Source organism: Ailuropoda melanoleuca, chromosome 6 (assembly GCF_002007445.2).
Source record: "Ailuropoda melanoleuca isolate Jingjing chromosome 6, ASM200744v2, whole genome shotgun sequence".
NCBI classification, from domain to species: domain Eukaryota; kingdom Metazoa; phylum Chordata; class Mammalia; order Carnivora; family Ursidae; genus Ailuropoda; species Ailuropoda melanoleuca.
In genome coordinates, this window is record NC_048223.1 from 80523713 (window position 1) to 80550425 (window position 26713).

General features: G+C 48.7%; 1 protein-coding gene across 25 annotated transcripts in view; it reads right to left on the bottom strand.

Annotated features, from left to right (window-relative positions):
* KCNMA1 (potassium calcium-activated channel subfamily M alpha 1) overlaps positions 1 to 26713 on the bottom strand; it is a 712564-nt gene that overhangs the window by 683346 nt on the left and 2505 nt on the right. For 20 of the 25 annotated variants that reach the window (XM_034662731.1, XM_034662737.1, XM_034662736.1 and 17 more), the window contains exon 2: positions 26394 to 26707. In XM_034662731.1, coding sequence (XP_034518622.1) covers positions 26394 to 26693 — 300 coding nt within the window. In that variant the 5' untranslated portion in view covers positions 26694 to 26707. Of the gene's footprint in view, positions 1 to 26393; positions 26708 to 26713 lie in introns of those variants that run through there. The other 5 variants (XM_034662755.1, XM_034662752.1, XM_019798733.2 and 2 more) reach the window with 1 other exon arrangement.

The following is a 26713-nucleotide window of genomic DNA, read 5'->3' on the forward strand; positions in this document are numbered from 1 at the left end:
CGGAAGCCAGACACAAAAGGGCACGTATTATGGGAGGCCATGTATATGATTACAGATTGGGTACATCCACAGAGCTAGAAAGTAGATTATCCAGAGGATGGGAGGAGGGGAAGGGGGGATGACTGCTGAATGGGTACAGGGCTTCCTTTCAAGGTGGTGAAAATGTTCTGGAATTAAATAGTGGTGATGGTTCCACAGCTTTGTGAACATACTAAAAATTACTGAGTTGTACACTCTAAAAGGATAAATTTAATCTCAATTAAAGAAAAGGTGCATTGAATAATGCAATGGAGTGGTCAAAACTGCAGGTTCTCGAGTCGGGCTGTCCAGCCTCAATTGTGAACTTGTGTGAACTTCAGAAAATGACTTGGTCTCTCTGTACCCTAGTTCCCCTACCTGTAAACAGGGGTAATAACTATGCCAATGTCAAAAGGGTGTAGTGAGGATTAAATTCCACCATCTCTTGCAGGGAACTTTGGTTGACTGCTTCCCAGATGTCCATCTTCTCCCTTCCTTGCAGACCCCTGTTTTCCATTTAAAGGTCTTCAAGGTTCTGAGGATACTGACCATACAGCCTAGCCTCAGCCTGTCCAGTTAGATTGACCCTCAGGACCTGTGCAAGGAATCCTGGAACAAAGAGGCTTTATTTCCTACAGGCATGAACATAACAGCACATGCTCTCTGGAGCTGTGGCAGTCATCTGGGAACCCAGGGGCAAAAAAGCCTCAGGATGAGACCACCAGTAAGGAAAGCAGATTGGAGAGACAGAAAGAAACTGGGTCCTTGGAGACATTGAGCCCCTGGATCAAGCCTTACCTGAAGTCACTCAGCCTTTCAATTATATGAGCTAATGAAGCCCCTTTAATGTTTAAGACAATTAAAGTCAGCATTCCTACTATTTACTATCAAAAGCATCACAACTGTTTCAGCTACATAAAATCCTTCACTCTGGGCCTGGCACATAGTTCCCTAAAAGTGTGAGCTATTGTGACTTTTTCCCAAATTTCTCCTATGCTATTTTGCAAGGTCAATGCTCACCCTGGTGTCCAGAGATGAACACTACCAGCTTATAACCTTATAATTCAGTTCCACATCCCTCTGATGGCAAGCCACAGACAACTTCACCAAAGACCCTAAATCAACACACGCAAGTGTCCATGAGATGCTTTACTATGTGCTCACCACGAGGCTAGGTAGGCAAGAGGAGAGGTAAGAGAAGAATAAGGTGCTGTGGTTATAAAACCAACAGAGAAGTTACAATCTGGGCTGGAAGGCAAGATCCAGGGCCATAAGACAGTAAAGCATCTATCTGCCTCCTTATGCAATTTAAGCAATTCAATGTGAACACCAATGAGTTTGAGGAAGAAAGAGATGAAAGTCCTGGGGGCCTCTGGTGTCTCCTTGCTCCCTCTGCTCCCACACAGGGGCCTAGACAGATCCAAACACACTGCTTCCGAGAACCTACAGAGGAAACAGCAAGCCAGAGCCCAGCACCAGGCCTGGCCTCACTCCCACAAGCCCCAAAGTCCATGTACACTTGCCATGTACATGGCCAGGCACCCAGACCCACTCCCGGTCATGCACACCGAGCTGCCTAAACTAGTCCAGGATTCAGCCAATTTCTCGTCCCCCCATTTCTTTTCTTACCAATGCAAGTAGGAGTGGGATGCGTGAAACACTTACTCCACAGAACCCAGGGGCAGGTGGGGAGCCTCAAATCCAGAGAAAGCGAAATGTAATGATTCAAAAGGAGATCAAGATACATGAATATTCATCTTCCTTTCCCTTATGATAGAAACCCGATTTGTGAGAGTTCATTGAGCTCCATTTCCTCTGAATCCCTCAGAGCGCTCAGGGTCCGCATCTCATAAGTCTGCCTGAACACAGCACGCCGTGCGGGGTGCTTGCCTCCAAGAGTTGGTGGTTCCCCCACAGGTGCATTCATATGTGACAATCCACCAACCTGTACCCCGGACATCTGTGCAGGCCCTCTACATATTTAGACCTCAGTTTAGAAACTGAAAATCAAAAGACTGGCAGATTTCTTCTCATCCTTCCAGGCATGTTTCAAGTGTGATATTCTCAGGGGAGCCGTCCTCTCTTCGCCGCCGAGAGTAAGTCCTCAGCTCCTCACCTTGCCTGACACACGTTCCTGACACAGCTCCTGGCCCCAAAACATAACAATGAAGGTAAAGGGTCCCCTTGAGACCTTCCCAGGAAGACAAGGCTGAGGCTGACTTATTTCTGGATCCCCTGCCCTGTGCTGATGTATACAGTGGGTGCCCAATAATTGTTTGTTGCAGGAATAAATGACAATTTGGAACTTTTGCCCATACAATAGGACTGTAAGTGCTCAAGGTCTCTGTCTTCCACCTCCTGGGATGCCTATGTGATCCCGGGGCAATTACTTAACCTCTCTGAGTCTCTCCTCCCGAACAACATCTGCCTTTCGGGGTTGTGAGAATTTTACCAGCCACGAGGCAAAGTGGCCAGCTCAGAATAGGACGCATTGTAAGCTCTCGTAAATGGCAGCTCCCCTGCTCTAACCTCCCCCCTTCACAGTACAAGGTTTAAAACTTCCAGAAACCTAATAAACTCTGCTTGACTGGAACTGACCAGTTCCACCCCTGGGTGCTCTGTGCCTCTTTCCAACACACTCTGTGCCTGGTTAAAGAACTCAAAGCTACCTGGTTCCAAAACAATGCTTTTGTCTGAAGTCAGACCCAATGGGGGCAACAAGCAAAGCAAGAAGCCCAGGAAGACATCTGGGCCAACTGAGTTTGGCTACCAAGGGGCCTTCCTTAGAGAAGGCGGTCCAGGCTACAAGCCGGCTCACGCAGCAATGCAAGCACGCACCGAGGGGTTCAGTAGCAGTAAACAGACGCCAAGATTCACTTCTGTGTTGTTCTTTCCCATGTGCAGCAAAAACTATCATCGTTCTGTTCCTTGACAGGATGTTTGCATTTGAGCTAAAATCGCCTCCCCCGCCCAATTTGCCACAATTCGGTTCCACGCGGTACGATGAGGGACTTGGCTCCTCTCACGATGGCTGGTGGCTGCTGGCCCAACAGAGGCCCCTTCACACAGGGAAGGAAAGAAAGAGACGGGCAGGGGGAGAAGAAAAGCACGAATCTGTCATTTTATCAAACACAGGCAAAGACTGTCTGCAGGTGGGAAGCTGCTGTCCAACACTTTTACAAAGAGAGCATACAAAATATCCGGCCTTCTGGGGAACCTGGCCAAGCCACCGGTAAACAGAGTAGGGAGAGGCTACCTTCGCAGGCATCTACACCCTGGCCCTGCCCGGGGCTAGCCAGGAGTCCTGTCTCCTCCGAGCCTGGTGAGGGAGGCCCAAAAGGCTCAATCTCGGCTTCCAGAGATAAATACCCTCAGTACTCAAGAAGCCATAGACAAGAAAGAGATTCAGTGCCCAAAATATAATTCTAACCAGTGTGGAATACTAGTCAATTCATCAGCAAGAGTTTGCTCACGCCCATTTGTTCTTTCACTCACCAATGTCTACCAAGTGGCCACCTTGCGTCACGCGTCACGCATCACGCATCACAGTTGGTTCTGGGGACACAGAGGAAATACCACGAAGCCCACAGTGTGCCCACTCCTGAAGGATCCATTGTTAGGAGCTTACAGTCTTGCCAGAGAGCTAGGCAAGTGAAGCCACGCGGAACCCTCCAGGGCGACTCCACCCTCCACCTGACACAGTACTCCGTCTAAGGGGAGGGCTCGACGGCAGGCTTGGATAGATCTACTCCTGCTAAACAGCGTCAGGCCACCTGCTCCATAATGGAAATGGCGGCCACCATGTACTGAGCATCTCTCATGTGCTAGGTAGAACTTTCTCTGTGGTTTGCATCTTACAGGCAAGGGAGGCAGAGGCTTGGGGAGGGTAGACCCCTTGCCCAAGACGACATGGCCCATCAGCAGGAAAGGTGAGAGCTAAGCCCGGATCCTTGTGCCTCAAATCCTACACCTCTCCACGTCACCGGGAAAACAGGAAAGAGCACCCATGTCTGTCCCTCGCTCAATCCCAACTCAACTGGGGCTCTCCTAAGAAAGCCCCACCATGATTAATCCTCTTCATAGCCTGGCCCGGTATGGGACAACTTACTGATAATGAAAATGTTTGCTTAACTGAGTGATTGTGGCAGAATAAACTTGAGATGGAGGGGAGGGGGGAGGTGGGAAAGAAAGATGATCCAGGAGTTTTCCTGGAGAAGTTCAGTGTACAGAAAGATGTTTTTGGTGTCTCAGAACACATAATCCCCAGTAGAGGAAAAAGTCTGAGGCCAAATACCAGATGTTATGTCAACCTTAAAAGAGGCACCTCACGTGCCTCAGTGTGTCAGGGGAGCACATATTCCTGAATGGGAGAACCTGTCAGGTAGGAATAAGCCTACCCAGGCGAGGAGGCAGAGGCTCAAGAAGGCCCTCCTCTTGGCCTTTCCAGCCCAAAAGGTCCCCTGATCTATTTACAGCTCCCTAGAACCCTGCAGGCATTCATAGGACAGGAAGACCGCCCAGGACAGAAGACAGATGGGCCCACCCGACTCAAAGCCTCTACATAGACCTCGGTCTTCTGGAAAAGCACTTTCTAGGTCCTCCCTCAATTCCCGTCCCATTTGTCCCCTCTGCTCTAGTCTCCATCTGCCTGAGGATGTGGAAGGTGGGGGGTGCAGAGCAGAACATTTAAGAGCAAAATCAAAATTCTTACAAAAACACAGGGGATCGTTGGACAAGGGACCCTGAGAATCACCTCTTCCGACCTTCATTTTCTGGGGGAGCAAACTGAGCCCCCCCACCAAAAGTGACCCTTTTCAAGTGAGGTCTCTTATCCTCCAAGATTCTTCCTCTCCCTCCCCTCCCTCCCTCCCTCCCCCCTCCTTCCTACCGTGGGTGGGGTGGGGGTGATGTGGAAGTAGAGGGAAGGGGGTATTTCTGACTCCACCCTTCTTTTACCCTAAGCTCTGTCATCATCTGTGATATCCAAAGGAAAAATCACCAATCCCCATGGACCCACGTTGGTCTCCCCTGGTGACCGTGCTCCCTCAAGTGACCCCCTCCTCCTACCTCAGCAGCATCCTCACTGTGGCTCTTGACGGAGGAGAGGGGCCTAAAATAACTTCTAGAGACGGAAGCCCTCTCCGGAGCACCTAAGAGGTGCTGGGCACTCCTAACGTTCACCTCACTTCACCCGCACGGAAACTCTCTGTGGCAGATATTTTAGTATTCATATTTTACCGATGAAGAAAGCGAGCTTGGCACGGTTAGTAAATGGTCCAAAGCCACCGAACTAGTTCAAAGTGAGGCTGGGATTCAAGCCTGCCTTTGTCCCTACTCCAAGGCTGGGCTATGAAGTTCACAAGCTTGAACTTAAGAGACCAAAGTTAACGTTCGAAATGAGTACTCTGCCCCTCCGTGGTGGGGAGCGGGGCGGTGGGGGGGGCGGTTTACACATCCACTCCAATGCTGCCAGAACTCAAAAGCACGTGGGGAACTTTTCTTTGGAAATAGCCTACAGAGGTCATTTACATGTCACCCAGAACTTTCAATCCAATACATTGTAATTACAGATTTGGGGGACCAGAAATACTTTGCTCACACTGGCTTCTGCTCTTAAGTCTTTATACTTGCCTGTAAACTACCTCAGTTTCCTGAAATCACATGGGCTTTCAAATGCCGAGGAATGTCACCCCAGCAACATCCAAAAGAATGCACTGATGCTATCAACAAGCCTGTTCCCAAAGACAGACCCTCATTTTCCAAGTAAGAATGAAACCATTTCTTCTTTCGTTCTTGCATTTATTCAAAAAGCATCTTGTGATGCTGGACACTGTTATAGGTTGCTAAGGAAACAGAGATAAACATGAAAAGTTTTTGGTCTTGGAGTTCTCAACATGGGGACAATATTTCAGGCAACTTTTGCAGAGGACCTCAAGTGCCCCAAACACTATGGATGCAAACATGGACACACAGTCCCAGACTTCAGGAATGCTACATTCCAGCAGGGGGACAGACATGCCAGCCGTCCCTCTGGAAACTGGGTAAACTAGAGTAGAGAGTTAGGGAAGACAGAGTGACCGCCTAAGCTACTGTCATAGTCCGTCTTAGGAAAAGAGTCAGTCCCCAAAGGGGACCAAAGTGAAATAACAATCGTAATCAACACTGACACAGCATTTGTTATGTATCAGGTGCTACTGTAAGCAATGAACACATATTATATCCTCTCAACAAATCCATGAAGTGGGTGCTATTATTAATCCCACTTTCCAGGTGAGTAAGCTGAGGCACAGACAGATTAAGCAACTTGCCAAAGGTCTAAAAGTCACCAAGGGCAGAACTACGACGTGAGGCCAGGCCGTCTGGCTCCAGAGGGCATGCTCTCGACAACGACACTGAACTAAGTGGGATGAGAGATGCTGATTTGGACGTGTGGTTCGGGTCTGCCGGGTTTTAGAAAAGCAACCATGTTATACTCTCATTATTACTCACGTTTGTTCCCCCTGGTCTCAGCAATGAACTCTCGAACTCACTCCACTTAAACATGAGATCTGGGGGCGCCTGGGTGGCACAGCGGTTAAGCGTCTGCCTTCGGCTCAGGGCGTGATCCCGGCGTTACGGGATCGCCCCACATCAGGCTCTTCTGCTATGAGCCTGCTTCTTCCTCTCCCACTCCCCCTGCTTGTGTTCCCTCTCTCGCTGGCTGTCTCTATCTCTGTCGAATAAATAAATAAAATCTTTAATAAAAAAAAAAACAAAAAAACATGAGATCTGTAGTGGGTGGAATGGGGTAAAGTGAAGTGACATTTCCAAGGGATAAGCACTTCACTACAGGGAGGAAGATGAGGGACCTGGGATACAGCCTCTGCCTCCATCCCTGTCATACCCTTCATGGTCCAGGCAAAGAACCACTCAAAGTAATATTCAAAGTGGAAGACAGCCGAGGGGCAGTCACAAGGCAGAGCACAGGGCAATGGCTGTCAATGCACCCCCTTCCCATGGTGGAGAATAAGGGCCAACCCCATCTGGTGACAGCCAAGACGCCTCTGATCTCTTTGTACTCTTTGGAATATGGAGAGATGGGGAAATTCAGCCCCTTGCTCCCTCTGCTCTAGTGTTTAACAAGGAGAGTAGCTTGTGAGTTGAAGGCAGTGACGAAAGGCTTTCTGGAGCCAGAAAACTCTGGGTTGGAATGGAGCCCTGCCACTTATGAACTGATACCCCTGGGCCAAGTGCCATAACCACTCCAAGGTTCAGTGTTTGCGCATCTATAAAATGGGGGTAAGGGTCATAGTTCCTACAGCATGGGTTTTTTGAGAGGATTAAGTGACATGAAGCACGTGGAGTGCTTAACACCGTTGGTGATACCTAGCAGCGCCCAGTAAACACCCAGTGGTATTAGCTAGTCATAGTAATTGTGGCAGAGCCAGCTACGGACGGAAGAAGCCCTCTCCCCAGTTTTCCCCCAGCACGGCCACTCTGGAGCCCCTCTGCAGTCTGGGAATTCTCCAAATCCATCTCCTACTCCTCCTGGGTGCCCTGCTCATTCCCCCTTGCAGTTAAGGTACCACGTGACTAAGTTCTGGTCAATGGACTAGGTGGGCAGAAGTGCTGTGAATGGCTTCCAGGACTGCTCCCACAAAGCCACCCCTCATGATCCTTATTTCTCACTCCCCATCTGTCAGATGGATGCCAAGGATTCAGCAGAGACTGTCAGAGCCCTTGGAAGATGGCCAGTCCACCCACAGGTAGAAGGAGCCAAGGTCCCCGTACAACTGCATGGAACAAGTCCCATCCCCAGCCCATCCCACCCCACACACACCATTAATGGCACTTTATAAGAGCAATACATAGACTTCCACTGTATTAAGTCATTGACATGGTGGGTTGCTTGTTACAGTAGCTGGCCTAGCCTGACGAATACATGCAATTAATCATGTCTCCAGATGGACTCACAAGTCCCTATTGGCTCACTGTTTCCATGACCACTGCATGAACCACAGAGTCTAGATAACCATAATATGGTTGTGGAGAGAAATCAGCAGCTGTGACTACTTAGGCATGGCAAGCATGAGGAAGAGCAAGCAGCAGCAACTCAAGAAAAGTAGTGGAAGGATCGCCAGCCTAGAAGAAATGACACAGCCCAGCAGCAATAACACCTGTGCTCACGGTCAGTGACAGGTTCTTCATGAGAACAGTGTAGTGCCCTGGAAAGGGCAGGGTCTTTGAGGCCGTGCAGACTAGAATCCATGTCTACCCATGACTTCCTTAGGAAAGTAAAACTCTCTGAGCTTCAGTTTCCACATCTACAAAATGTGGTAACAGCACCTGCCTCCGTGTTCTGTGACACCATGCTGGGATCTTGAAACCAGCCACGGTGGGCATATGTACACCATACGAATTGGCAAATGCTGCAAACAGGGGCTTCCTTCCTAGAGATTAAATACTCACTGGCACATCAATGGATAAACAGGAGTCAGCTCAGTGGAATGGGAGGGAAAGGACAAGGAAAGAGAATTCCAGGCAGAGCGAGGATCATCTGTGCCATGAAGGAAGTCCTACATGGCTGGCTCCAGAGGGTTGGGGAAGAGAGGCTAAGAGGAACCCAGAGAAGGGGCTAGGAGCCGGGTCTGGTAGAAGGACCACCCGACATGACAGCTATTTGTTCTAGTCATCTACTGCCACATGACAAATCGCCTCAAAGGTCTAAAACAATCATTTTCTTTTGTTCATCATTTCTAAGTCAGGAATTCAGGAAGGGATGAGCTAGCAGGATCACCTTTGATTGTGTAGGCTGGGGTTGGAGAAGCCATTTCCCAGATGGATTCTTCCCACCACATCTGGTGCCTTGGTGCTCTCTGGAGAGTCTCTCTCCCTACCCCCATCTCCATGTGGCACCTCAGGCCACGAAGCCTGTCCCCGTGGCCTGGACTTCTCACAGCATGGTGGTCTCAGGACAATCAGACGTCTTATACATGATGGTTGGTTTCTCAAAAGCCAGTGTTCCAGGAGATCGAGAGAGAAGCTGCTAGACCTAGTCTCAGAAGTCCCAGGATCATTCCCACCTCATTCTACTGGTGATGAGCAAGTCACAGGCTGGATTCCAAGCAGGGAAATGCCCAAGACCATGAATACCAGAAGGCTTGGTTTGTCAAGGGCCTTCTTGGAAGACTAGCCACCCCACCATTATTGACTGGCCGACTCACACCACCTACGCTCCAGGACCACCAGGAGGACGCAGGGTCAGAAAAGGAGAACTACCAGCCCTGTCCACAAGGGGCAGCAGAAACACGATGCTCACCCAGGGTGGGGAGGACACACAGTGGGGAGTGTCAGAGGACAGAGCAAGGCCTGGCCCAGGCCGTGCAGAAGGCTTCCCAGGAAGGTGACACTCCCAGCAAGTGAGCCAAGTCTCAAGGATGGGGGAGGCAAAGGGAAGAAGTGAGCCATCCCTGAGGTCACCCCCGGCTGGCCATCGACCACACCTGGACCACCCATGGGCCAGGCCAGGCCATCTGCACATTTCCCAGTACAGGCATGTCACCCAGCCCTGGGCACTCTGCAGCAATGGTCAGGCAGCAACAGAGCCAAAGCGGCTCCTGACTCTGCCAGCTCATCCCTGGGCCCAAGAGCCTGTCCAGTGCACCAGGGCTTAGGGAGGGGCCATGGAGTATAGACCTGTTTACTCTGGCTCGACCTCCTCACCCAGAACCAGCAGGCACCACGACCAGCAGAAAGGCCAGTTATGCAACCACCCTCAAAGCAGCCTGCCAGCCCCAGAGATCCGGCCTGGCTGCCGGGCCCGGTAGTGGGACTGCCGTGGCCTACAGGGCATGCCTGGGCTCCGAATGCCATTTTCCATATAGGTGCAGGATGCTCTCCTGACAAACACCTGGGGACAGCAGGGGCCGTGGGAGGGAGCTAAAAATAGCACAGCCGGCAACGGAGAGGCCTTTTCCAAATCCTCTGGATCCTGTTATTCCTCATGCATGGGCCCTAGGGGCACACACAGGCTGGCCCTCAAGCTCTCGCTCTTCTTCAAGGCTCCTGCTGAGAACAAGTGTGGGGGCCTGGAAGCCCTCCTACAGGACGTCAGGAACGGCACCATCGTCAGAAGTCATGGAAACAGCCTGTCCTGGAGCTGGGCGGAGGGATGGGAAGGCTGGGTCCATCTTCACACCCCCACATCCCCAGGATTGTCTGTCTGGCCACCCCCTCTCAGACCAATACTCAGTGTTCTCCACCTTTTCTGGACCTCAAGTTCTTGATGTTTCCCTTACTTGTTTGGCCATTAAGAATTAAGGGCCTTGCACTGTTTTTAATTTCTCATGTAAGTGTATACAACCCAGCTAGACACTTAGAAAAGCCACCTGTGTGGACGTGTGGGGTGTACAGTGCACAATTCCAGTGGCATCGGTCATACTATGATGTGAATGGTGCCCTCTGGAAACAGGCAGTGTGGCTACTGGCATTGTCCAGGAGGAAACAATGCCTTACACAACTCCGTATCCCTGGGAAAAGGACGGCCATGCTAATAAAGGCTCACAGACTGACCGCTTCGTCTCCTGCTTCCAAATATTCCGCACATGGGGTCTGGCAGGCGCAAGGCCACAATACCCAATGGTCTAGAAAGAAATCCATACTGTGATACAATAATGTGTTTCCAGGCTCTGGAGTTGGAGAGTGGCAAGGAATCGATCTTTCTAAGGCAAGGGAAGATTCATAACCACTGAATGAGTTAGCACTACCTTCTTCTGAGTGCACAGATTAAATTCTCTGCCCCACCGACATCTGAAATGTACTTTACTTATAACAGATTGGGGAATTCAAATATAGTTATATGCTTTTCATAGAATTCCCATTCTTTTAATAACACAGTTTCAGAGCTTCAGATATGAGCAAATAGCATGTGGGAATAATAAGGCATCACGCCACATCAGGATGCTCACATTCACAGTTTAATGACAAGGCTTACTGGTGGGTGTCAAACTTTTCACTCCTCATGCTCTCCTGCAGGTGTATGCACAAATACACACATACCATACATGCCTCAAGTTTTTAAAAATGTGCTTGAATTCTGCACCCTACTCCTAATATCTCCTGTGCATGCGTTAATATCAAAAATAGTGCTTTTATTCAAAACCACAAGGAAGACTGATACTCAGAAAAATGCCCCATATTTATTCTGTGCCTCCAAATACCCCTCAACAGATATGGCACATGTGCCACAGTTCATAACATCTAATTATGTATTACCTGATATGAATCTCATAGCAGCCCTAGAGTTGTGCAGTGAGCAAGCTGTACAACTGCACACAGCACACCTGCCAATCAGGTAGACAAAAGGTGATGATCCCATGTTCCAGACAGGAAAAGCAAGACTTAGAGAGATTAAAAGGACCAGATAACCTTCAAGGTTCATTTCTATCCTCATAGTACAGAATTCTCTGAATTTACCTAAGGGATCTCACACCTCATTGAGGGATGGTGCATGAGTCTCCACACACCAGCTCTTCTTTTCAGTCCTATCTATACCTTTCTGTTTTCCCTCACTCTGTGGCACAGATGAGCTGAGCAGAGCCAACCTACCATACCAGAGGTAAACCTATAGGTGTACAGGGCAAGGGTGAGATGCACGGGCTCCACTGTCCACCTGCCTGGACTCAAACCTGGCTCTGCCCCTCACGTGTGTGACCCTGGGCAAGTTACTCTACCTCTCCAGGTCTCAGTTTCCTAATCTGAAAAGTGATGGTAATACCGCCTATTTCGCTGGGTTGCTGTGAGGATTAAGTAAGATAATACATGCAAAGAGCTTAGAAATCACCAGACACATAGTAAGCACTCAAAGTCTGTTATCCAAAAATTTATATAGATATATAGATATAGATATTCTATGTGCCTCAGTGGTCTGATCTATAAAATGGGGACTGTAAACATGGTTACTCCATAGGACTGTTTTGAAGGTTAGATAACACAATAAACATAAGGAGCTTAAAACTGTACTTGATGCATAGTAACGACTCCAAAAAAAAAAAAAAAAAGTTTGTTACTAGTTTACTTTTTCCGTAAGAAGTCAGTTACCCAAGTTCACGAAGACTTACCAAAACAAAAGCACCAGTAAGTGTAGGGATCCATGCCATGCCTGAGGAGGAGGAGCAAATGGCCAAGAGAGACTGTCTGAGAGATGACTGCTGTTTGCTACAACAGGTGACAGACAGGATGTATTAGAGATTAGAGGTCTTTGTTTTAAATTAATTCTTCCTGAGGTCAGGAAGTACAGAGGAGCGTAGGTGAACAGGCGCCTGAGAGGTAGGGAGGAAAGAACAGACCGCTCACTTGCTGGTTTCTCTTTTCACCATGAGAATCCTTTGAAAGCCCTGCCTCACATTTAAATAGCATCATCCCCTGGAGATCACTGTTTCAGCTTCATTACAGTCTGTGTTCATAGAGTACAAATAGAAACCTTTGTGATTTTATTAGTTTCCATGCAACTCAGGAGAGATTTGCATGATAACATTTCAGCTCCTGACTTAAAGAAGGGACCAATTAAAAATATAGCATTTGCACTGCCTGTCACCAGAAAATGAAAAGGTACCCAGAGTTTTAAAAATCTCTGTCATCTCTGGTTCGTGGCTATAAATCAACCTTTCAGTACAGCAGATACAATAACTATCGTCTCAATTTTTAGTTTATTTTTGTAAGAAATACTTGCAGGATGTCTGCACCCCCTAATACGAGCATGGCGACACTACAGAAAAATCTAAAGAAGTATTTTTGTCCGGGCTTCGTCAAGTCCTACACAATCACCAATTCGCTCAGTAATACCCAAAAGCTACCGGGTACCCTGCAGATCTGTGAAGTGCTAGTGTAACATGTCTGTGACAAGTTAAAGTGTAATACGTGGCCCCCGGTTGCATGATCTAATTGCTATTACGTAACCTACAACTATCCATTCCGTTCTGATGTACTAGCAGCTTACAGTTTGGGGGTGGGGGATGTTATTTCAGAAGTTATTGAGTGTGTGGGGATCATTCCTTCAGATACTCGCTCGCTCCTTTGCCACAGAACCTCTGATCATCCCATCCTGGCTTCTGGAGGCTGGAATGGTCCATGGAACAGAGCCAAGAAGGGCATTCTCACTCCAGGGTTGCCTTCTGGGACAAGTCAAGGAAAAGCCTCAAAGTAGGTTGATTGGCATGACCTTCTCTTTAATGAGAGGTTTCTTTTTATGCCCAACCTCCACAAAGCCAGCCTGTCACAGCGCGCACCACTTACAGTCTATAATCCAAGACGTCTTCAACCTTGCCTCCACACCAAATTAAAACTAAAACCTCAACAGTGATGTGGCTATTTCCTAAGAAGTAATAGCAGAGTCCCAAAAACCGACTTCGGAGGCTTTTTTTTATTTTTAATGACAAGTTTGAGGGTATTTCCAAAAGGGTCTATGTCCTTAGATTGTAATTCTTAAATATGCCACCGCATCAAAGCCAGTACGGACGTTTCGGGGACACATCAGTCAGACTTCACTCTTGTGATTTATAACAGAATCAGAGGCAGCCCGTTTGCCTTGAATGATTTGCTCTCGGGTTCTTCATCGGGTACAGATGATAACTTCAGAATCTGATTGAAGAAATGGCTATATACTGAAATCACTGAATCAGGGAACATGGGACGTATAAGCAAACTGAGGCCCAGCGACAATGACTTGCCTAAGACACCAGAGCCAGTCCTATGTCAAAAAACAAAATTCCAGCAGCCTCTAACTTCAGTCTAAGAAGAGACACCATTAAACCAGACTCCTCAGGCAGAAGCAGGGTTGTTCCGTCTGCTCTCAGTGTGGACACCACCTAAATCAAACAAGGCCGGGCTGGGTACTTCTCCTGGGACTGCCATTTACCAACCCTTAGAGGAAAATCACTAGCTGCCCCAAGGACAAACATGAGCACCACAGTGAAGAATGTGGGAAGAAAATGAGCCCAAAGATAATGGGGGTTCATCTCCAGGAGGTAGGATTTGAAGGAATTCCCCCCCCTTTTTTTTTATTGTGGCAAAATAGGCATAAATAGAATTTACCATCTTAACCATTTTAAGTGCACCATTCGGGAGTACTAAGTATATTCACATTGTTGTGCCGAAGTCCCCATCTTGCAAAACTGACACTTTGTGCACATTAAACAACTCCCCATCCCCTCCTCCTCCCTGGAGTCCCTGGTAATTACCATTCCACTTCTATCTTCATGAATTTGATCTATTGTAGGTACTTCATATAAGTAGGATCATACAGCTTTGGTCCTTTTATGTCTGGCCCATTTCACTTAGCATAACATCCTCAAGGTTCATCCACGTTGTAAAGTGTGTTAGAACTTCCTGTCTTTATATGGCTGAATAATACTCCATTGAGTGTATATAGTACATTTTGTTTTTTCATTCATCTGTCAGTGAACATTTGGGTGGTTTCCACCTTTTGGCTCTTATGAATAATGCTACTATGAACATGGGTGTGCAAATATCTTCTTTTGGATTTGTACCCAGAAGCAGAATCGCTGAATCATACAGTAATTCAATTTTTAATTTTTTGAGGAACCACCATACTTTTTTCCACAGTGACTGCATCATTTTACATTCCCATCAACAGTGCACAAGGATTCCAAAATCCTCACAGCTTAGCCAACACTTATTATTTTCTGGTTTTGGTATTTGTTTTTTTTTTAATAGTGGCCATCCCAGTGGGTATGAGGTGTCCTTTTTTTTTTTTTTCCCTAACGCCTTGCGTACATTTCTATAATGAACACATAGTCCACTTACGATTGAGGACAAAAGTGTAAAACACTGAAGTTAAAAAAAGAGTCTTATGGATGGATGAAGGACTTGAATGTAAGACCCAAAACCATAAAACTCCTAGGAGAAAACACAGGTGGTAAGTTCCTTGACATCAGTCTTGGCCATGATGTATTGGCTTTGACACTAAAAACAAAGGCAACAAAAGCAAAAACAGACAAGTGGAACTCCAACAAACTAAAAAATACCTTTGTACAACAAAGGAAACCATCAATAGAATGAAAAGGAAACCTGATGATTGGGAGAAAATATTTGCAAATCATATATCTGATAAGGGGTTAATATCCAAAATTCATAAAGAATTTATATAACTCAATAACAAAGAAACAAAAGCAAACAATCTGATTAAAAAACCGTGCAGAAGATCTAAATGGACACTTCTCCAAAGAAGATATCCAGATGGCCAAAGGACACATGAAAAGACACTCAACATCACTCATCATCAGGGAAAGGGAAATGCAAATCAAAACTACAATGAGGGGCACCTGGGTGGCTCAGTTGGTTAAGCAACTGCTTTCTGTTCAAGTCATGATCTCAGGGTCCTGGGATCAAGCCCCACATAAGGCTCCTACTCAGCAGCGATGCTTCTCCCTCTTCCTTTGCCTCTCCCCCTGCTCATTCTCTCTCTCTCTCTCTCCTCCCCAAATAAATAAAATATTTTTTTAAAAATCTACTAACACCTGTTAGAATGGCTATTATCAAAAAGACAAGAAATAATATGGCAAGGCTGTGGAGAAAAGGGAACCCGTGTGCACTGTTGGTGAGAATGCAAACTGGTGCAGCCACTCGGGGGAAAACAGTATGGAGATTCCTCAAAAAATTAAAAATAGAATTATCATATGATGCAGCAATTCCATTTTGGGGCATTGATCCAAAGAAACCAAAAAACTAACTCAAAAAGAGATATGCACCCTCCTGTTTATTACAGCATTATTTAAAATACGCAAGATATGGAAACAACCTAAGTGTCCACTGATAGAGGAATGGATAAAGAAAATGTGATAGATATCTAGATAGACACACAGAAAGACAATGGAGTATTATTCAGCCATAAAAAAGGAATGAAATCTTGTCATCTGCTACAACATGGATGGTATTGAGGGCATTATGCTAAGTAAAGTAAAATAAGTCAGACAGGGAAAGAGAAATACCATATGATCTGACTTATATCTGAAATCTGGGGGGAAAAAAAGAAAGAAAAAAAAAACCTCAAAGATACAGAGAACAGACTAGTGGTTGCCAAAGGCTGGGAATGCAGGGTGTACGAAATAGCTGAAGAAAGATACAAACTTGCAATTATAAAATCAATAAATCATGGGGATGTAATGTGTAGCAAGGCAACTATTATTAATAATACCGTGTTGCATATCTGAAAGTTGTTAAGAGAATAGATCTTAAAAGACCTCATAACAAGATAAAAATTCTGTAACTATGTATGGTGACAGATATTAACTAGACTTACCGTGGTGATCATTTCACAATATATAAATAACAAATTATTATGTTGTATGCCTGAAACTAATGTAATACTGTATGTCAGTGATGCCTCAATTAAAAAAAAAAAAAACCTAAATCTTATCAGGAAAATAGGGTTGCAGATGAGCTTAAGGAAAGGTTGCCATTTTTAAGACAGACAAACCACTGATTTCTCTTGTGGGTTCAGCTAAAACACCATTCCTATACCCTTCAAGAATCTTACACCTGATCAGCTGTGGCTGACACAATGCACAGGAGAAATGGCCATAATTCATGGGCAGCTAAAACAATTCCTGGGAGCACTTTCTTATAGCACTTTGTGAAAAGTGCTCCCAGATGCACAAAGAAAAAAAACCATGTATATAAAGCCGTTGCCAGCTAATATTGGTCATGAAAATCCCCAGCACTTGGATAAAACCTGCCATCTTCCAAACCTTCCTATAACCTGAGACCCCTTTCTCTGAGTTCCCCACTAGACTATCACTGGACACCCACTTTTTTCCCTTCCGAAGCCATAAAGGGTCTATACTCCAAAGTCACATAAAGGGAAAACAAGTTAATGTAGGAGCCGCTCCCTAAGAAGGGCAGGATTCTGCTCCTATATAACAGGGACACAAAGAAGATCCCCAAGGAGCCTGTGACTCCCGGTATCTGGGCTTCGGGCCACCCAGGCTCCATTTATCAGTTAGCTAGACAATACTTCTCACTGGAAGAGCTAAAACCTTCCAAGAGTGAAATCATCCTTTCTACTGGTCTTTACATAACACTTCACTCCTTGGGGGTGAAGTCACTTACTCACTCATTGTCATGACTTACTCACTCAAGACCAAGGTACAGGAACTAAAAACAACATCCATCCAATTATATATTTACCCAGCCTCTAACTCCCAGAAGAGAAATTCTATTTTTCATTGTGTGAACATCTCCCTCTAGCCCCTACTCTCCCTCACCTTCTCCTCTTACATGTTCTCTTTTCTGGTTTCTTTCTGGTCCGCAGAGTAGGAGAAATGGCCACAGTAGTATATGGAAGCCCAGAGAAGAGTTAAGAGGAGCAGCTGGGAGGAGCAACACTCAATCCTAGGGAGCAGCTCTAGTTAAACGGTGCAAAAAAAGGCTCCAGATCACTCTCTGCTCTTTCTCCTTTGGGAACAGCCGATACCTAGAAAGCAGAGTTCAACTCAAGTGTCTTAACAAAGGATCCACACTCTACATCTGGATTCCTGGCATGGCCCCAGAATCACATCTGCTCCCCAGCCAAGCCCAACACTAAACTGTGAAGGGAGCTAAACTTTGGAACGCAGTGCATGTGTCATTGACAAAGAGGTAACTTGATGGCCCAGGGACAGCCAGAACCACCAACCACAGCTTCTAGCAAGACCAGACACATCCTGGAGGGCAAACGATCAGAACCAATGGCCAAAACGGGCCACTTTCCAAACTCTGGGGACTGGGACAAGGAGAAACCTTACGACCCCAGCTGAAGGACACCAGGAAGTCATTAAGAGAAAAAGAAAGTGGCCTGAGAGGGGTAGAATTATGGGCATTTGACCCCCCAACAATATTGCTGACATTAACCACCACCCCACTCTGGGCCTTCCTGGGCTGAATTTAGAACATAAAATCTATTATCCACCAAGATTTGTTCTGGGTATTGTGGAAAGAGACGAGAAGCAAAGAGGGGTGAGTGCAAGGAGAAAGATTTTTCCATTCATTCCCAAGTGGGTTGTCCTCTCTGGAACAGTAGCCTCAGAAGATCATAAACACCTCCGTCCCCTATGATGACGGGGCACAGAGCTCCCAGCACTGGCACTGGGGAGGAAGTAGAACCCAGGCCCCAAATCTCCCTTCCACCTCTATGACTTCGTAATGCCATGTGCTTCTAAGCTAGTGAGAGCAAGTCCCTGTTTGCTGTCCACTAACCTGCCAACTTCAGTCTCTGCTCCCAGACTTGGCAGGAGTCACTATGGAAGAAGGGAAGGAAGGAAGAGCAGCAGGAAGGAAAGAAGAGAGGAATACAGGCATTTTGGCTAATTACCTTTGGAATGCCCAGAGTAAACCAGATCTGGGGCCCTCAGAAAACCAGGTAGGGAGGCCAGTGAAACAGCAAGGAGAATACAAAGTGAATGAGATGTCTTAAATAATTTTGCATTTGGCCATGTAAAGAAGCATTAGTCATACAGGTAATGAGATCTTACAGGGAGATGAGGATGTTAAGTATATCCATTCTGGACCTGGAGTGTCAATTCCATTTCCAGATTGGCAATTAGACAAACACAATCACCAAATAATGCCAAAAACAAAGCAAATTCCATCTTCCATTATTGTGAGGCTCCCTTCCATCTCCTGCCTGACTCACCCAGCTCACCACAGCTGCCCACCATGAACTAAATCCTCGCTATCCCTGGTCAAGAGACCTGCATGGCACAAGTAACTGAGACCCAGGAATGACTCAAACACCATCGTGTCACCAATCAAGCCCCTCCCTTTCACCCAGACTTTCTCCATAGCTTCTAACGAATTACCCAGAAAAAGCAGCAAAATGTATCTGCAGCTACCACACTCCCACCCGGCCCCAGGCAACCACCGTGGAAAGGGCCTCCCCGACATATATGTGTGCTTGTGTTTACAGCACTCAGTTCCTGCCCTCGGGGGGTTTACAGGCAACTCCGAGACCAGACGTGTACACACCCCATGAGAACATACTGGTTTCTTCCTCTAAACCCTGTCACAGAAAAGTTACAACTGGGTCTTATTTTTCCCCTAGCACCAGCTCGGTTTGGGGCACACCGTAAGCATGTACTTACTCGGCCATAAAAGCAAAATCAACAACAACAATCATAACCTTACTGTTAATCTGAGGACCTATCCTGTGCGGACAGTGTGTTAGGCCCTTCTTCATTCCAGCTGCTGAAGATGCTTTTGGCTGAGAGTTTCCTCCGGCTTCTCTTCGACAATGGAACGACAGAAACAGCACATCTCAAGGAAAAAGTCCCTGAGAGTGGGAGCCGCAAACAACCATGCTAAGGTGACAAAAGGAGCTACTTCCCACGTCACCTGCCAGAATCCTTGAGAAGAACAGCTGGAGGGGGCACGGCACAAGCCCCCCCCATCTCCCCACACTCAGGATCCGTCTTGAGTCCAATCCTTTTAAGTTGAACCCTCCATTTGGGAAGGCCCACCCAGGTCCCTGCGGAAAATCAGGCTGGCAGTTTTGCTGCCCGCTGACTTCAAACGCTCCGGAGGGAGTGGCCAGCAGCCGGCTTCCTGGAGCATCACCACAGGGCAGCCTTGGCGACCCCAGGAGCCTTTAATTTTGCAAGAAGGTGGTTTGGCTGAGTTGCCGTCCTGGACTTCGGGACGCCTCCCCCCTTGCAGTGTGACCGACTGGCGCGAGGGAGAGCCCGCACGTTGATGGGCAGGCAACACACAGACCACACCCTGTACACCCGCAAAACACGGCTCTGGCCGCCACAACCCAACCCCAAGCCAACAGCGCCTGTGGGCTCCCTGGGAGCAGGCACCCGAACAGTCAGCTGTAGCAGGAAGGGCCCAGACTGAACCACAGTGGCTCAGGAGGGGTCTGAGCTGTCTTCTCCACCTGGCTGTCCTGGCAAGGCTGAACCTTCCTCGTCCCGCCCCACCCCGCTGCTCAAGAGCTGGAATTTCCATATTTAAAACTAGGCTTTTTTTTCTTTCAGGGAGGGCCTGACTGGAGGCTGAGGAATGGTCCAGATCCTTGCTCCTCAAAGTGTGGTCGGCACAGCAGAGGCACACCCGCCCCTGTCTTGTCAGAACCTCAGGCCTGACCCTGGACCTTCTGAATCACAAGCTGCATTTTAATGGCTCCCCAGGTGATTCATATGCATATTAAGGTGTGAGGAGCCCCAGGACTAGACCAACAAATGTTCTCTCCAGCCCTTGGAAGCAGAGATAGGATATCCCAACTCAACATTCCTTGAGACTCCTACCCAGAATGCTAGGACACCCCTGCCTCTGAGGCGGAGATTCCCTTCCTGTGTGCCAAGGGCCAGGATCCCACCCACTCAAGAAGCATTTCCAAAAAGGAGGCAGTTTCGGTCTGCTCCCTGCCGTGCACAGAAAGGCTGTGGAATTTCAGAGGACCTGCAGGAGGCCTGACCTTGCCTGACCCCTAGACACTTGTCCATGAAGGCCAGGATTCCCTGCGGGGCCCAGGAGCGGTAACTTCACTGCATGAATACAGACAGCCCTTTCCACCCCAGCCACGGAGGCGGCCCTCCAGGGGCTCCGTGTCTCCTAAGACCCAAGAAGATGGTGTTGGCTGCTGTGATTCGCAGGTTAGCAAGGCCACTGCCACCGTGAGCTGGGACACCCCCACTGCCCACTTGGGCAAGAGGTCCTGGCACTGCAGTCCAGGGCCAGCCTGACTGTTTCAACAGCACGCTTCTCTTGCCCTGGTGAGACAGAGAGAGGGACCCAAAGCAAGCACTTACTCCCTGCTACCAGGCACCCAATGAATGTCCCCATCCAGGGAGGAGGACAGTAGCAAGGTAAACAGAGGGCCCACTTGGCCTTATCCTTGGAATTCTTTCCACCCCACACTGAATGATAGGGCAGTTCTTCCTTTCCTCCTGATGTGTGTTTGGATAAGTCCCCAGTGTACCTGGATACAGAGTCAGCCCAAGGCTTTAGGTCACCCATGTCCTCCTAGGAAAGTCTATAAAATAGGGCTAGAGAGAGTACCTACACCACAGGGCTGTGCTCTATGACAACCCCCAATTTGCAGATGAGGAAACTGAGGCACAAAGCAGCAAAGTCCTTGCACAGGGTCACAGGCTGACTGTTGGGTACGACACAGCAGGCTAGACAGCTAGGCAAGTCTGCTCAAAGGGAGCACAGCCAAGAGCAGTTTAACCAATCTCTCTACCACAGGACTTCTGCAAGCCTGTGATGTGACTCTCCAAGGGGCGCTCAGGTGTGCCATGACTCACAACGTTTTTCACAAGGTAAGAACAAGTGCTCCACAAAACACACCTTGGGAGACACTGCTCTGAGGAAAGCTGGTGCTGGTACAGACAACCCTGGCCAGGAAAATGTGACATCAGCAGGGGGAACAAGTCTGTGAGCTCTGGACTGGGGTAACAGGGATGGACATGGTCCCTTCTCAACAGTATGACGCTGGCCGGCCCCTGCCCTCCTACCAAACAGTTCACATACTCTCCGTCTACCACCCCTGGAGCCACGTGGGGTCAACACTAGTCAACACTAGTCCACTGACGTCCCCACCATCCAAACAGCAGCCGTCAAAACATAGAGACTTCCCTGCCTGCCCCGCCCCAATCCTTCAGCCTTGCAACAGCCAAGACCCATGAACCCAAATCTCAGTCTGACCCTAAGTGGCTGTTGGACCCAAGGACAGTAGACTTCAGAGACTAGAGGTTCCTTCTTGCTCAAAAAGTTCTATTTAGGGGTGCCTGGGTGGCTGTCGTTAAGCGTCGGCCTTCAGCTCAGGTCATGATCCCAGGGTTCTGGGATCAAGTCCCACATCAGGCTCCCTACTCAGTGGGAAGCCTGCTTCTTCCTTTCCCATTCCCCCTGCTTGTGTTCCCTCTCTCACTATCTCTCTCTCTCAAATAAATAAATAAAATCTTTTAAAAAAAAAAATAGTTCTATTTGTTGTAGTCTGTGCCCCTCTGGGGCCAAAAGCGTTCAAGGAATCAAGGGGAAAACAAACTCACCACTTTGTGGAGCTATTTACAGGAAGCCTGCTTAGTGCCAGGCATTTGCTGGGTGCTATATACCCATTATTGCTATTCCCCACAAGCATCCAACAAAGTAAACATTGTTACACTCTTTTTACAGATGAAGAAATCAAGGCTCGATATGGCTGCCAGCCAATGATGCCCTGCTAATAAGCGTGAGATCCAGGATTTGCACTTGGGTCTGACTGCCGAGTCTCTACTAAAGTGTGCGTTTCTATAAAGAGAGCCAGGAATGGGAAGCAAACACCCTCTGCTCAAGGGAAGGTCAGCTGCAACTCCCCTGTGACTGGGACCTGAGAGCTTCTCCAAGGCCACCCTAAGTGATCTGATCAGAGAGAATTATCTGAAGGTCGTCCAGTGCAGGCAATCCCCAAGACGAGGTGAGGCAGCAGGGCCAATCTAGAATCAAGAATTCTGAGGCACTGTAGCTCCAGCCCTGATTGGATGCATCAGGCCAGACCCTGGGTAATTACCAAGCCATAACGGGATCTGATATTTATATTAGTCACGAACCTGACAGAGAAAACGTGTTGTTTTCTCAGACACAGCCATGGAGACAATACCTCAATTATTCATTACATGCAGACCAGGCTTGATCAAGCCCAAACTTCTACAGGGAGGACAGCTCAAACAGAGCAGGCGTGAGCCTCTGCCTGGCCACATTCAGGTCCCCCGGCAAGCCACAGCTCCCTCAGAAAGCTGATCTGAGTTTCCCCAGACTAATCTGAAGAGAAGGAGACCGTGTGCTGGAAGAGGAGAAGGCGGGAATAAAGACACAGAGGCACTCCAAGGCTGAATTCCTAAAGAATTTGCCAGAAAATTGCAAAACACATTCTGAGCTAGAAACTTTCCCCGTAGTTTCTCAACTCCTTTCAACCACTGACACTGAATCACAGAGCAGGAAGGGGCATCAGAAGTCACAGAATTCAATCTCCATGTTTTAAACATAAGGAAAAAGAGCCCAGAGACGTTAAATGACTTCTTCAAGGTCACAGCCCTATCCAGGCTGCCTGAGCTGCTCACTGTTCACTACAGTCTGCAACTGGATTGGACCTCAACACGTCACAGCCTCGTGAACACAGAGCTCTGATGAAACTCAACAGAGAAAAACAATAATGAGAAAAAGTACAGCAAAGAACACAGTACTGGATGATTGCACCCAAGTGCCCAACAGGGGGAAATGTGATTAGTTCTCTCATTTCCCAAAAAAAGTTCAGATACCATTCTTTTCAAAACAGTAAAGTCGCTCACCACTTGAGATTCAGAGGCCAAAGGTGCTAAGAATGAGATGTCCCATAGAGGCCCACCCATATTCCCAGCTTCCCTTGAGCAAAAAAGAAGGTGCCATCCCAGAGCCCAGATACTTGTGACGTCAGGACACCCTGCAGAAACTTACCTCCCATGGAAGTTCAGATGCTAGAAACCAGCCCTCCAAGGGACCCCAGCTCCTGTTCAAACCATCTTGGGACTGAATGAGAGTGTGGGTAAGCAGATTGAGGGCCGACAGAATTCTGTGCAAAAGCAGCCTCGGTTTGCTTGGGAAGCCTAGCACGATAACCATTATTCCTAACTTAGGCCAAATGCATTCTTCCGTATGACCCCTCAACAACTACCAAATACTTGCAAAGTATAAAGAACGAAGGACAAAAAACCATGACGACACTAAAAATACAGACCTCAGGGGTAGAAAGAAAAGCTCAGAGAAGGCCTAAGTTACTATTAACGGGTGTAATGAGCTGGCTACACATGGTTCAATGAGCAAATCAAGGGGCAGTTATTAACAGATTCCGGGCATGTTTTAAAGTATACTCTAGGGGCACCTGGTTGGCTCAATCGTTAAGCGTCTGCCTTCAGCTCAGGGCGTGATCCCAGGGTCCTGGGATCAAGCCCCACATCAGGCTCCCTGCTCCACTGGGAGCCTGCTTCTTCCTCTCCCACTCCCCCTGCTTGTGTTCCCTCTCTCGCTGGCTGTCCCTCTCTCCGTCAAATAAATAAATAAAATCTTTTAATAAATAAATAAATAAATAAAGTATACTCTATTGGTATCAAAAGGGACCTGACCTCGTCCTCCTTGGACTCATAAGCTCCTAAGCAACTGCAAGCAGCTCTTGTCCCAGGTTGATTTTTTGTGGAAACTTCCAGTTACGTCAACTCAGCCGGTCTCAGAAGTACAAAATGTAGCCTAATAGATAGGGATCATTTTTTCTAACGATCGTTGACAAAAACCTCTTTTCTTGAGAAGACTGACAGAAGTTATGCTTGGTCATCTTTATGTGAACAATCCAATCAGCACTTCCTCACAGGGACTGCAGTGACATCCGTGGACTCCTGCAGTAAAGGGACCTGAAAGCTGGGCTTAAAACCCCACGATCACAAAAACACAACTTACTTCGACTCATTGAAAAAGTTTTCGTTATGATCAAGAATGCCCAATTCCTTAAGGATGAGGAGGCTGTTAAAAACTGCACCCAAACCACTCAGTGGTTCTGGACGTTTTAGATGCCCACGACCAGGAGCTCTCCCTCCCCTAAGGGCAGACACGGACTCTCAGGAAAGGAAAAAGACAAACAAAACTCCAGGACTGAAGACTGTGGGAGGAGGAGGAGATGAGTGAACGTGTGATCAAGAAGGCTCTGGGAACAAGTGGTTGAGAGGAAGGCTAAGGCACGAAGGAAGCATGGTCTCAGGGTCTCACGGTTCCGACTTTGCTTAACCTGTTTGCTTCTCGGGAACGAGGGAGGTTTCCCACCTGGACACGTCAGGAGAAACCTCTATGGCGAAGGAGGTTAACTCCAAAGCTGGCTGGCCAACATCTGGAAGCCTCCGGAGAAGTGGGAGGAGGAGGAAGAGAGAGATGGCTTTTATTTTTCTCCCTTATTTCCAACACACCATTATTTTCCAAAACACAAATGTGCTGCCACAAAGCACAGCTGAGCCCTAGCACCCAGCGCGGTGTATAATTAATGATCAAGAGAGAGAGCCTGGGTTCGCCCTTGTGCTTCACCCACAGCCCCTGGCTTCCCTACTTCCCATAGCAACTAAGAAGGCTGCTGCTACAAGTTGCGGAGCCCTGTGGAAGTTTGAGGGGTCCTGGGGTTAACTACTAGAAAAAGGTGTGAACGTCCCGTCCCGACCAAGCTCTGCCTCTACCTTGCACCGTTCCCCTATTCCCTCTGATCTCCCCTCCCTGCGAAAATGTTGGCGCTGTGAAGTCCCCTAGGGTGGGGATTACTCAGACACAATGCAGCTCGGTCCCTCTTTTTTCCAGTTCTTTCTTTTTTATTCTGCAGTTGTCTGTGGAAAAACTGCCCCAGCCCCTCATCTTCAGCCAGTGCAGGTGGGGGGGGGGAGGACATCTCTAGGGACACGGCGACAGACCAGGCAGTCAGCCTAGCAACCGTACTTAAGGTGTAGTGAGCCTCGGTGCTGGTGGGCGTCTCTGCGCCAGGAATAGCTTAAGCCAACATCCAGCCACCTCAAAAGCGCCGGAGGGGAGGCTCCGCGCGAAACCGCGGCCTCGGAGGCTCTAGGGCGGACCTCCTTGCTCCAGCTCCCCGCTACTGGAGGCATTTCCGGGGACCTAAGGAGGGTGGCGTGGGGGCGAGAATAAAGAGGGTGAAGCACTTGGGGTGGGGGTACGTTCCACGAGAACATCTAAGGGATGGGGAGGAAGGTGACATCAGATGTGCGACCTCGCCACATTCCTAAAGTGGCAGCCTCCGTGGGTTGCCTCTCAAACTGGGATGCATCTCCCCAACTTTCCCTCGCTGTCCCTGAGGTCCCCCCCACTTCCTTTAGCCAGGTCCCTCCCCCGGGATTGCCCAGTCCAAAAGATTTTCTCCCCTGCCCAAAGGGGTTCCCCCGCCGTCCGACTCCGCGAACTCGTCTCCCCAACAGGTTTCTAGAGTGCGGGCCGACGTGCTCCCCCTCTCCCACCACCAGGAGTCCGGCCCCGGCGGGCGAGGCGGGCGGCACACGCACCCGAAGGCCCCCGGCGGCCTCGGGCCCCGCATGCTCCGCTCTCCCTACCCCGCACCCCAGCCCCCGAGCGGCGCGCGTCCCCCCGCCCGGCCCGCACCGCAGCTGCCGGCCACCCCGCCATAAACAAGGGGACGGGACCGGGTGTCCGCGTCCCGGAGCGCACCGGTCGGGGGCAACTCCTCAGCCCCGGCGCGCCGCCGCCGCGCTGCAACCGGGCGCGGGGAGAGAAGAGGGAAGGGCGGGCGGCGCGGGGAAGGCAGGCAGGGATGGAGGGAGGCACGGCGCGGTGAGGAGCGAGGAGGTGGGCTGGCGCAGGGGGCGGGCGCCCGGGGCGCGCGTTACCTTCGTCTTGCCCCCGCAGTGGCAGCAAACGGTCCACAGGTACTTGAGCGTCCGCCAGAGCAAGATGATGAAGAGGCCCCCGAAGAAAGTCACCATGGAGGAGGCCAGGAAAGCCCACCACATGCGCTGGCCCCGGCTGTCGCACGGCACCTCCATGGTCACCGGGATGATGAGCGCATCCATCTTGGGCTCGTGGACCGAGGACGAGGAGGAAGAGGAGGAGGAGGAAGAAGAAGAGGAGGAAGAGGAGGAGGAGGACGCGTCTAGGCTGAGATGGTTCGCGTGGATATTGCTGCTCATTCTAAGACTGCTGCCTCCAA